The sequence below is a fragment of the Dermacentor andersoni genome, chromosome 6 (assembly GCF_023375885.2).
Source record: "Dermacentor andersoni chromosome 6, qqDerAnde1_hic_scaffold, whole genome shotgun sequence".
Taxonomy (NCBI): domain Eukaryota; kingdom Metazoa; phylum Arthropoda; class Arachnida; order Ixodida; family Ixodidae; genus Dermacentor; species Dermacentor andersoni.
Genome location: NC_092819.1, coordinates 9,774,645 through 9,786,706, shown reverse-complemented (window position 1 = coordinate 9,786,706; position 12,062 = coordinate 9,774,645). Strand labels below are relative to the sequence as shown.

The following is a 12,062-nucleotide window of genomic DNA, read 5'->3' as shown; positions in this document are numbered from 1 at the left end:
TTGGAACCTTTTGCCATGTTTAGATCCAACCATGTAATATTATAAACTTGAACCATGGTCAGTTTATTTAAAAGTATGAACAGGCTAACTCTTCTACCAAGCATCTGAACAGAACAGCACAGCATTAACTCTAATGTCATACTTACCATATGACATCGCAACTATGAGTTATTTTATCCAGTTCCTAGCATGCCATAAAACTATAAATGCCCACTATATCATTCAGAATACATTCAGTAGGCACTTCGCTGAAAGTCATTCTATTAGGTGCCATGAAGATACTGAGAAGTGCACCCCATCACCTCCACAACTTGTAACAATGCATACTGCAGCGACTGATGATGTTTGTGCATGAGCAAAGATGAACAAACTGCCCACCTAGTGGCACTGTACAACATGAATATGCTATCTTTGTGCTTCAACGAGGCCAGCACATTTCTTTCTTTGCAATTTCTATGCAGCACATATAAAAGGCCCAATTGATTTATAAAATAAGTTGAAAAGTTTTTGCCTACTACAAGTGCCTACTTTTATTTCTTGATTTCCACTTCAAAAGAGCCATTTGAAACCAAATAATGTTTTCAACTCTGTGTGCCATTTCACAGTATGTGCAGTATCTGGCTAATATGATCATAAGGTTTGGTACCTTAATCCCAATCTTATTGTCCCAATCTTATTGTCTCAACTCATACACATATTCAAATTCAAGGAGCGTATATGAAGAATAGGACTTGCGGGACTTCCGTACACAGCTGCCAAGAAAGGCACAACAAACCAACACTGAGTAAACATAAGTTGCTACAAATTGCACAAGCACATAGCAAAGCCACAAATGTATATTTAAGCTATAATGAGGAGACAAGCCATAGAGAACGAAAAAGATACTAAAATATGGTAAAAATGACAAATCAATGTTTTCTGTCAAGTTCACAAAACTCCCCTATCAATGATAGCAGATCACTAACCTGTTGGGAGTCGTACAAGAGCTTGTTCGAAAATGGCCCTAGCTGCTGCAGCACCTCTTTTTTCATCCCGCACAACTGCACAAAAGTAAACAGCTGTTGGAAATAAATGTGTGCAGATCCTACACACTGCAGGACTAGCTTAAGCAAAACTTTTATTGGTGTCGGCACTGTTTTTACAGCAGAGCTGTATATGGCTAGGAATTAATAGACTTTTCATATCCACACACAAACACACAAACACTCAATGGCTCATGCCTCCGTAAGCATTCCTAACCCTGTAAGCAAGCAAAAATGCAGTGGCTCATAGCCCCGTAAGGGAGAGGCTACAAACACTCGGCAATGAAGCGAACAGTGCTTACATTCTTTCTAATCATGCATACAACATACAGAACAGCATGCCAAAAACTGTCATCAATGGCTCATACCTCCGTAAGCAAGCAAAAGAATACAATCCCTTATAACCCCCAAGTTTCATGGCTACTCACTTTGCATGGGTTAGCTGCAATGACACTACTACCCCGGTGGTTGTTTTCGGTGATATCAATGTCAATGTGTTGGGACCAAAAAGGGAGTGGTTTATGCGTTTCATGTTGCAGATATACCGTTTGTAATGGCACACCGATGCAGCCCAACTGACTGCCAAGTGGTGTACACGCACTGATTTGACACTATTAAAGAATGTGTATAACATAGCCGATCAGTGTATATCATAGCAACCACAAAGCCATTGTGACCATCGTTACTAAGTGACAGTGAGTAATGCCAATTTGCAAGTACAAATAGAACACAGCTGAGTTGGTCTCATTTTTCCTGGGAAACCCCTCACTGAACACAAACATGTAGTGTTGGAACATAGATCCTGCACGACGACAAAAGAAGAATAAAATGAGAATGATGGAGCTTACTGTCCAGTGTCCAATCCCACAGAGGTTAATGTAAAAGATGCCACAAAGAATTTCTATTACCGTATTTACTTGCTTAATAAACGCACGCCCAGGCCGCTATCTTGTACACATTTGAAAAGCAGACGTTCATTTCGCCTCATGCGATTGGACTAGATTGGCCTAGGCCACGATATCGGCGCAGCCTGGACAATAGTGCAAGGCGAAATTGAACGTCAGCTTTTCGAACGTGTACAAGATAGCGGCCCCAGATTGGTCACAAAAATCTGAAAATTTTTTTCCCCTCGCGTAGTGAGAGCACCGCTAACTTTGCTACTGTGCAGTCCCACAATCGAATGGCCGTGCTGTAATTTTTCGGAGAGAATACCATCTTTAACTCACGCACATGTGTCTAAAGCAAGTGGGGGGAACGTGGGTCTAAAAACCCAAAATCATGAAAAAAAAATTTTAGATTTTTCGGAACTACTTGTTTCGGCATTTGTAATGCCTAATCTACACCGAATCAAAAATGATTTGCCCCAAAATGCACCCTAAGTGTCCGGAAAAAATTATTTTGTCAGCATGGACGGCGAGAAACGACCCCAAAATCATGCCGAAACACTGGAGTTCACGAAGTTATTTCTAGTCTTTCCCGCTGCCATTTTAGTATCGTTCGAAAGCTCAAAGTTCCGCCTTCCTATAGTGCCTGGAATGTACTGGCTAGTGTGCCGTGCAGCCACTCTTTTCAATGGAGAAGCGTGGCACTGCCTGCAATGAATGCCCACGGTGGCCGGCAGAGGTCGCTGCCGTACGGGTGGGTGCAGACTGCACGAGTTGTCTGCTTCGCACATCAGTTTTGCAGCGGTTGCGTCGGTTTCTATGTTTGCGTTTTCAGTGTTATTACAGCAGTGCGTGCTTGTTCTTGGTGCTGTCAAAGGGTGAGTGCATGGCTGCTGTGTTTGTGTGCCTGTCATTACAAGAACTATGCGGCGGCGGTGAAAAAATGCCAAAGCTATAGTGCAAGGAGAGGACCTGCTTTGTGCCGTTGTGTAGAAGTGGTTACCGCTCAAACAAAGGGCGTGTATCCTTCTTCACTTCACCATCTGACACAAAGTGGCAGCAGAATGGGCAAGAATGATCAGGAGAACGGACAGAAGGCTGGCACCAACTGCTGTTTGTGAAAAACATTTCGAAAACAGTTTAGTCGAGCGCGCATTCTCTATCACCGTGAACGGCGTTGTCCACGAGATTCCCCGCGATAAACTACGCCTGAAACCCTACGCCATATCCACGATATTTCCAGAGTATCCTAATCATGCACCTTGTGAGTGCCAGGAAAAAGAAAAACAAGAAAAAAGGAGCAGTAGTGCTCTGATCTACTATACTGCAGGTTATGTTGCACGTAAGATCATTGCTAAAAATTCTTGACCACAGTGTGCAGGCTTTCTTTGCGTAAGTAATACTGAAGCTAGTGCCAACGCTGCTTCATATTGCACTACCCATTTTGACAATGGAGGCCTTGTCTATCTTAGTCAGACCTTGTCAACTGCTTTGAAGGCCATGGAAGATGCTTTTACTTTGTTCTTAAGCACAAACAAGTTACATGTAGCGGGTCTAGCTGGTTTTTCAGGTCAGCTGCAGACACTGGCCTTTCCACAACTAGGGTGCCCAGAGCATGAAAAACCAGCTTTGAGAGCAGTTGTAAAGTTCTGTTTTCTTGAGGTTTCGGTTTTTTTGTAAAAGGCATCAACAAACAGGGGAGAGCAAAGGCAACGGCAGAAGCTCCTTAAACTGCGTCACTGCCACTAGATCTATCTTCTTTATGTATATGTGTATTATCTCATCTGGTGATGTCTTGTGCCTGCATTTGACTGTTGTTATGCTTGACTAAAAGATCTGTTTCCTATTTTTGTTCACGTACATCAGACATAAAAAGAAATCCGCACGTGTTTACCAGGTATAAAAAATGTATAGTACACGAAACACCACAGTCCATTTTACAGGATAATTTATTAACTTATTATCATACTCTAAATAACTTCCGAAGCGCGCTGCCAATTGTACTTACTGAGATGCCCCCTGTTGCTATCAAACCAAGCACATCGTGCGCGTTACTATTATTTTAAACATGAATAGGGCTCTGTACTGCACAGAAAAAAATAATAATTGACGTGCAAAAGGAAGCGAAAATATGATGAGAAAGTTAACAGTATCACGCACATCATAAGAAAAAATAACGTAGCGACAACAGTAGCGAAGTTCACAATGCAGATTTTCATCAAGTAAAAAAGGTCATAGTTTGCACCCATCTATTTCCTCTACATTCACACTTATATTAGTTCTTGTGGGTTTTCGTTTGTACTCCTGAAGTGCGGCGGTAAAAGGTACTTCAGTAGATTCCTTGGGCGAACTGTACAAACAATGTCTAACCAATCGCAGATGCATGCGCTGTAGCTTAAGGGGGGACGTGGGTCCTAAAAATTTTTTTCTTATTTTTGGGTGAATTGTTAGTAAACTACACTGTCTGGGCTAATTTTTTGTGCTGATTTCAGATCTGTAATTGGATTTTCGATAGCTGCAGTATTTCAAAAAAATATTGAGGTCTGAAGTCAAATTAATTTCAAACTCGTTACGGGGATTTTCGATGATTCCTTCTTGCTAAACCAAAAACTAAATCATCATCATCATCATCAGCCTGGTTACCCCCACTGCAGGGCAAAGGCCTCTCCCATACTTCTCCAACTACCCCAGTCATGTACTAATTGTGGCCATGTTGACCCTCCAAACTTCCTAATCTCATCTGCCCACCTAACTTTCTGTCGCCCCCTGCTACGCTTCCCTTCCCTCGGAATCCAGTCCGTAACCCTTAATGACCATCGGTTATCTTCCCTCCTCATTACATGTCCTGCCCATGCCCATTTCTTTTTCTTGATTTCAACTAAGATGTCATTAACGCGCGTTTGTTCCCTCACCCAATCTGCTCTTTTCTTATCCCTTAACGTTACACCTATCATTCTTCTTTCCATAGCTCGTTGCGTCGTCCTCAATTTAAGTAGAACCCTTTTCGTAAGTCTCCAGGTTTCTGCCCCGTACGTGAGCACTGGTAAGACGCAGCTGTTATACACTTTTCTCTTGAGGGATAATGGCAACCTGCTGTTCATGATCTGCGAATGCCTGCCAAACGCACCCCAGCCCATTCTCATTCTTCTGATTATTTCACTCTCATGATCCGGATCAGCAGTCACTACCTGTCCTAAGTAGATGTATTCCCTTACCACTTCCAGTGCCTCGCTACCTATCGTAAACTGCTGTTCCCTTCCGAGACTGTTAAACATTACTTTAGTTTTCTGCAGATTAATTTTTAGTCCCACCCTTCTGCTCTGCCTCTCCAGGTCAGTGAGCATGCATTGCAGTTGGTCCCCTGAGTTACTAAGCAAGGCAATATCATCAGCGAAGCGCAAGTTACTAAGGTATTCTCCGTTTACTCTTATCCCCAATTCTTCCCAATCCAGGTCTCTGAATACCTCCTGTAAACACGCTGTGAATAGCATTGGAGAGATCGTATCTCCCTGCCTGACGCCTTTCTTTATTGGGATTTTGTTGCTTTCTTTATGAAGGACTACAGTGGCTGTGGAGCCGCTATAGATATCTTTCAGTATTTTTACATACGGCTCGTCTACACCCTGATTCCGCAATGCCTCCATGACTGCTGAGGTTTCGACTGAATCAAACGCTTTCTCGTAATCAATGAAGGCTTTATATAATGGTTGGTTATATTCCGCACATTTCTCTATCACCTGATTGATAGTGTGAATATGATCTATTGTTGAATAGCCTTTACGGAATCCTGCCTGGTCCTTTGGTTGTCGGAAGTCTAAGGTGTTCCTGATTCTATTTGCAATTACCTTAGTAAATACTTTGTAGGCAACTGACAGTAAGCTGATCGGTCTATAATTTTTCAGGTCTTTGGCGTCCCCTTTCTTATGGATTAGGATTATGTTAGCGTTCTTCCAAGATTCCGGTACGCTCGAGGTCATGAGGCATTGTGTATACAGGGTGGCCAGTTTTTCTAGAACGATCTGCCCGCCATCCTTCAACAAATCTGCTGTTACCTGATCTTCCCCAGCTGCCTTCCCCCTTTGCATAGCTCCCAAGGCTTTCCTCACTTCTTCCGGCGTTACTTGTGGGATTTCGAATTCCTCTAGACTATTCTCTCTTCCATTATCATCGTGGGTGCCACTCGTACTGTACAAATCTCTATAGAACTCCTCAGCCACTTGAACTAGCTCATCCATATTAGTAATGATATTGCCGGATTTGTCTCTTAATGCATACATCTGATTCTTGCCAATTCCTAGTTTCTTCTTCACTGACTTTAGGCTTCCTCCGTTCCTGAGAGCTTGTTCAATTCTATCCATATTATACTTCCTTATGTCAGCTGTCTTACGCTTGTTGATTAACTTCGAAAGTTCTGCCAGTTCTATTCTAGCTGTAGGGTTAGAGGCTTTCATACATTGGCGTTTCTTGATCAGATCTTTCGTCTCCTCCGATAGCTTACTGGTATCCTGTCTAACGAAGTTACCACCGACTTCTATTGCACATTCCTTAATGATGCCCACAAGATTGTCATTCATTTCTTCAACACTAAGGTCCTCTTCCTGAGTTAAAGCCGAATACCTGTTCTGTAGCTTGATCTGGAATTCCTCTATTTTCCCTCTTACCGCTAACTCATTGATCGGCTTCTTATGTACCAGTTTCTTCCGTTCCCTCCTCAGGTCTAGGCTAATTCGAGTTCTTACCATCCTATGGTCACTGCAGCGCACCTTACCGAGCACGTCCACATCTTGTATGATGCCAGGGTTAGCGCAGAGTATGAAGTCTATTTCATTTCTAGTCTCGCCGTTCGGGCTCCTCCACGTCCACTTTCGGCTATCGCGCTTGCGGAAGAAGGTATTCATTATCCGCATATTATTCTGTTCCGCAAACTCTACTAATAACTCTCCCCTGCTATTCCTAGTGCCTATGCCATATTCCCCCACTGCCTTGTCTCCAGCCTGCTTCTTGCCTACATTGGCATTGAAATCGCCCATAAGTATAGTGTATTTTTTTTTCACTCTACCCATCGCCGATTCCACGTCTTCATAGAAGCTTTCGACTTCCTGGTCATCATGACTGGATGTAGGGGTGTAGACCTGTACAATCTTCATTTTGTGCCTCTTATTAAGTTTCACAACAAGACATGCAACCCTTTCGTTAATGTTATAGAATTCCTATATGTTGCCAGCTATATTCTTATTAATCAGGAATCCGACTCCTAGTTCTCGTCTCTCCGCTAAGCCCCGGTAGCACAGGACATGCCCGCTTCTTAACACTGTATATGCTTCTTTTGGCCTCCTAACTTCACTGAGCCCTATTATATCCCATTTGCTGCCCTCTAATTCTTCCAATAGCAAACTAAATGGAAATTGGAAAAACTAATTGGAAACTAAACTAATTGGAAAAACTAAATGCATGACACCATTGCTAAAGACCTACTGTAGGGGGTGATGCTATTTTTATTCATTTGGAAGCATTTTACAGACAAGAAAACAATCTTGCATTTATTATGAAAATTTTTTTCTATATAGCAGCTAGTACTATACCTGAATGTAATTTTCATGACAGTGCAAGAGTAATAAAAATAACATCACCCCCCAGTTCATTTCAGTACGAATAAAATGATACCACCCTTGTCATTTTTGGCCGAAAACAACCCAGACAAAACACCTGTAAGGCTGAGTACGGTGTGCAAAAACATCGAACTGAAATAAATGCATTTGAAATTTCAAACAAATGTAGCTTTCGCTGAAGTGAATCTACAGCAATACAAATGATACCGTTTTGAAGCTCTATGTTTTGTTAGAATGGCTATACTAAATGTGTGACTGCACACTCTCAAAATAATAGCACACTGGCCACTGAACTAGCACAAGAAACTTTATTAGGCACCATTCTCTACAAAGAGCATGGTGCCTGGGTTTTGAAACCGAGGTGCAGAACTCTGTGTGGGCATGAATATAGTTCCAGTGTTGTACCTGCAGGCTGCCTGATTGATAGCAGTCTCCAAAACAATCAGTGGGGCATATATATATTTTTTTTCATATTGTAGAATTGACCATGTTACTGAATGAAGGCTCTGAGTGTAAGTAGCCTTCCAAGTCATCTTCACCTAACAATGGCTTTGGAACTTAGGATCAGAGAGCCAGTTATAGATATGCAGCTGCTAGGTGCTTTCCAGAATTGTACTTTTGTATGATGCCTTTTTTTTTATGCTTTTTTTAAATCTTTCCGTCCCCCTTTCCCTTTCCCCAGTGTAGGGTAGCCAACCGGGCTCAGTCCTGGTTAACCTCCCAACCTTTCATTTATCATTTTCTCTCTCTCTCTTGTATGATGCCTCAATCACTTCTGCAGCCAGATGTTGTGCCAGCCCAAGGGGCCTACTGAACAGAGCTCATGATGAGGTTCTCTTTATGAAGGGGGCGGCGGGGTATGATAGATATTGTTACGAGCTATCGCGACAATATGACCATACAGTGAACGCGCAATATGCTTGGTTGCAGATCCGAGTTGCCGACGCGTGAAATGCCTAGCCGCACAGTCCGAGGAGTCGACACTCGATGCGCTTATTCGTGCAGTCCGAGGTGCTGACGCGCGAAATGCCTAGACGCGAGCTCGAGGAGCCGACACTCGATGCGCTTATTCGCGCAGTTCGAGGTGCCGAGGCGCGAAATGCCTAGACGCTGGCTCGAGGAGTCGACACTCGATGCTCTTGTTCGCGCAGTCGGAGGCGCCGTTGCACAAAATGATTAGGTGAGGGTCCGAGAAGTCCGCGCGCGATGTGCATGGTCGCCAAGTCAGAGACTCCCTATGCGCGAAATGTTTAGCCGCGTGTTCGAGGATTGCGTGTGCGATGTGCTTCGTCACGAATTCCGAAACACCGAGTGCTGAAAGGCTTAGCCGTATATCCGAGGATTCCGCGCGTGAATCTTGGTCGCGAAGTCCGCGTCGCCGATGCTCGGAATGCTTAACCGCGAGTCTTAAACGTCCACAAGCATAGGAATCGGCCACGCTACTGCGATGTCCGCGTAGCGCCCGTTTTGACACGTCGAGATTACGGCAAGTGGAGACGTTCAGACTTGCGAGGTGCAAAGAGCCGAGCAGACGACGCGAGCGCCGGACCAATGGCGAACCGCGCTGGAGTCACGTGGCGGGCGCGGCCAATCGCAGGCTCCGGCACGACCTTCAATCATTTGCTTTTTGTGCGCTTGTTACTCTATGGAGGACATCGTTGAAGCGGCAAATTCGAAGACGGAGAAATGCGCTTTCCAACAAGACCAAGATGGCGGCGCTCGGCTGCGCCGTTCCGGAGATTTGTGGCGTGAAAAACACTGTTCTTTCTTGATTACTGCGGAATTTTTTGCCACCTTGGCTCATAAAACAAATTCTTTAGAGCACTTCTACGCGTCTTATATGATTGATATTTCGGAGTCAGATAGAAAAAGAGTTATAGAAACTGAAAATGTGATTTTCAAAAAATCATTTTTTTTTGTTTGCCATTTTTCGCGATGTGAAACCCGCGTCCCCCCTTAAAGGAGGCGACGTATAGGCGCTTTCCAACCATACAGCAAAACAGCCTTCCAAGGATGCCTTTCTTACGCGTAGCTCAGCAGCACTGTTAGCGGCCCGTCTCCCCACTCTGAGGACTAGCCCTTTGGGAGAAGGTTTCTGCCTAGGCATCCTTCTCTCATTTGGAGCCTCAGTCTTGAGCGGCAATTCAGTATCAGTTCCACCTCGTTAGGAATGACTTCTCTGATACGCGAGGCAGGCAGCCGAGACCGTGAGTTCGGGGTGTCTACCAAGTTGACATTTCCAAATTCCCTAAGTTTTCCAGGTTTTCCCTGAGTGCCTTTGCAAATTTCCCTGAGTGATGCAGAACTGTTTTATGTCAAGACGGGCTGAAACCATATCGCCTGATGCTGTCACTCTCTAGTAAGCACACGAAAAAAATTAAGACAGCGACTTAATCCAATTTGAATACTAAGGAGTAGTGTTTATGTTATTCAAAAAGAGAACAGAAGGCAGGGGTTAGTAAAATGCACAGCAAATAAAGTGTCTTCGAAAAAAATTGCAAATGGAGTCATTCTCGAATACGAATAAAAATGAGATGCACATAGAAGCAAATATTTTCGAATATGAGCTATTTCTATCAACTGGTAACAAGCTCAGTGGTATGAGGCCCGAACTCTGTCACAATTGAGATTCTCTCTCAACAGCTCGTAAGTCAACCTCAACTGTCCTGACATACTTTCAGCCCACGCACGACGCCTGAGTGTTGTGTTTCACTGCTTTAAAGAGTTTATTTTGGTTTGGATGAGGAACACCTGCATCACGGCATCAGCCGAAACTTTGTTTTTTGAGCTCAAGCTCCTTCAAAATGGCGGCAGCAAGCTTCCTTTCCCGTTTATTCCTCAATGCGTAGATCATTTCTGTTCTTGTCCTCCTTCCGCCACTTGTTCGCCCCAAGGACCATTTGAAGCATCTTGGTCAGTTGCACAGTCCACGACCGATTTTTCGAACTCCCTAGGGGCCGCGAAAACGTCCGAAAAATCGGCCAGTTGGAAAAAAATTAATGCGTGTCATTTACTGCCCTTAGGGGGCTCAAACCGCCACAGGCACGTTCGAAAACGCTCTGAAGGCCTGTCGGTACACATATTAGGCATATCGGTGCTCATACTGTGACAAAAAATACCGGCTGCACGTGTGTATAATTAAGGAATACCTACTGTGTTCCGTGGCAACAGTCCCTTCCCACGCTTGTTATGCTTCACTGCAATACTTTTGCGTATGCTTCGCCAAGTAACATTACTGTACAGAGGCGAAGCTGACTTTCGGGAACTGGAATGCAACGCATTGTGTTTCTAAGTTTCTAAGCCAATCGCGAGGACCATAAAGGTGGAGTCCGTGCCGTTGCTGACAGCAGCGAATTCTTTCAATAAAAAACTCGGCACCCAACGGCAAGAAGCTTCATAGCCAACGTCGAAGCAGCTAGGCCTAGCGTTGCCGCAGTGGTGGCAATGGCTGCCAGCGGATCTGCGTGCGAGAGTGCCGGTTCGAGGTGTCGAAGTAATCAAAACGGCAGCGGTGGTGCCTTTGATTATTGCCGTTTCGGACCTGCGGTCACGGCAAAACGTTCGGAAAACCGGACGGCGAAGAGTTCTTGCGTCCGAAATTTCACACGTTCTGGTACGTTGACTCTATAGGGTACGTGGTGGTGCCGCGAAGCCGTCCAAATTATCGGGAATATGGAAAGTCGGTCGCTGACTGTACACTGGCAACTCCTCCAGCCGACGACAGGGCGTCAAAAACGATTCATTACGATTCCTGTCTGTTGCTCGAGCCAGCATTACCGCGACTTTCAACCCTTTCAATAAAATTGCCACTAATTTTCCCTGATAGAGGCCCAAATTCCCTGAGTTTTCCCTGACTTTTTCCAGACTACACAATATCCCTGAGAATTCCCGGTTTTCCCGGTTGGTAGACACCCTGGAGTTGTTTGGTGTACCACCGTCAACACGCAACTAGTAAATTCCTGGTAAGCGCTGAATGTTTTATTTTTCTCATGCTCATTTTTTTTGCCCCACTACATTTAACCTTTTGGGGGTAAATGTAAAAAAAAAAATCGACCCTCAGAGGGTCAAGTATTGTTCAAGTTCGCTGAAAATGTACCGTATATCTAGGCACATTCATTGCCGCATGTGTACAGGTGACTCCAAAACCACGACGTTAGAACCATTGAGGAATACTATGCCGTGTCACCTGCTGCAATCAGCAAAGCCCCTATTGTGCGGAAAATTTCAAGCATGTTTTCAAGCATTTGAGATATACGAAATTGGATTTGACTGACTCGAAGTGAGCGCATCATGCACGATATTATTATTTTTAACAAAAGTCGGAGTCAGCTGTATAGTGTTTGCCTAGCCGAATTCACGACCGCCTGCGTATGTGTGGTCGTCGGTAAGCCTGTAGGGTTTACCTAGCTGAGTTCACGGCCGTTTGCGTACGTGCGATTTTGGAACTACGAGGCCAGAACCATTTACAAATCGTTCTATACTGAGTTACCCATCTCGATCAGGAAAACACTTCTATCGCGGATAAATCAAATAAGTTTTTATGCATG

At 44.3% G+C, this 12,062-nt stretch overlaps 1 protein-coding gene across 1 annotated transcript in view; it reads right to left on the bottom strand.

Moving 5' to 3' along the window:
* Window positions 1–12,062, bottom strand: part of LOC126521522 (U3 small nucleolar RNA-associated protein 6 homolog) — a 104,727-nt gene that overhangs the window by 42,658 nt on the left and 50,007 nt on the right. The window contains exon 13 of the mRNA XM_055065805.2: window positions 966–1,040. Within this exon, the coding sequence (XP_054921780.1) occupies window positions 966–1,040 (75 nt within the window). The remainder of the gene's footprint in view (window positions 1–965; window positions 1,041–12,062) is intronic.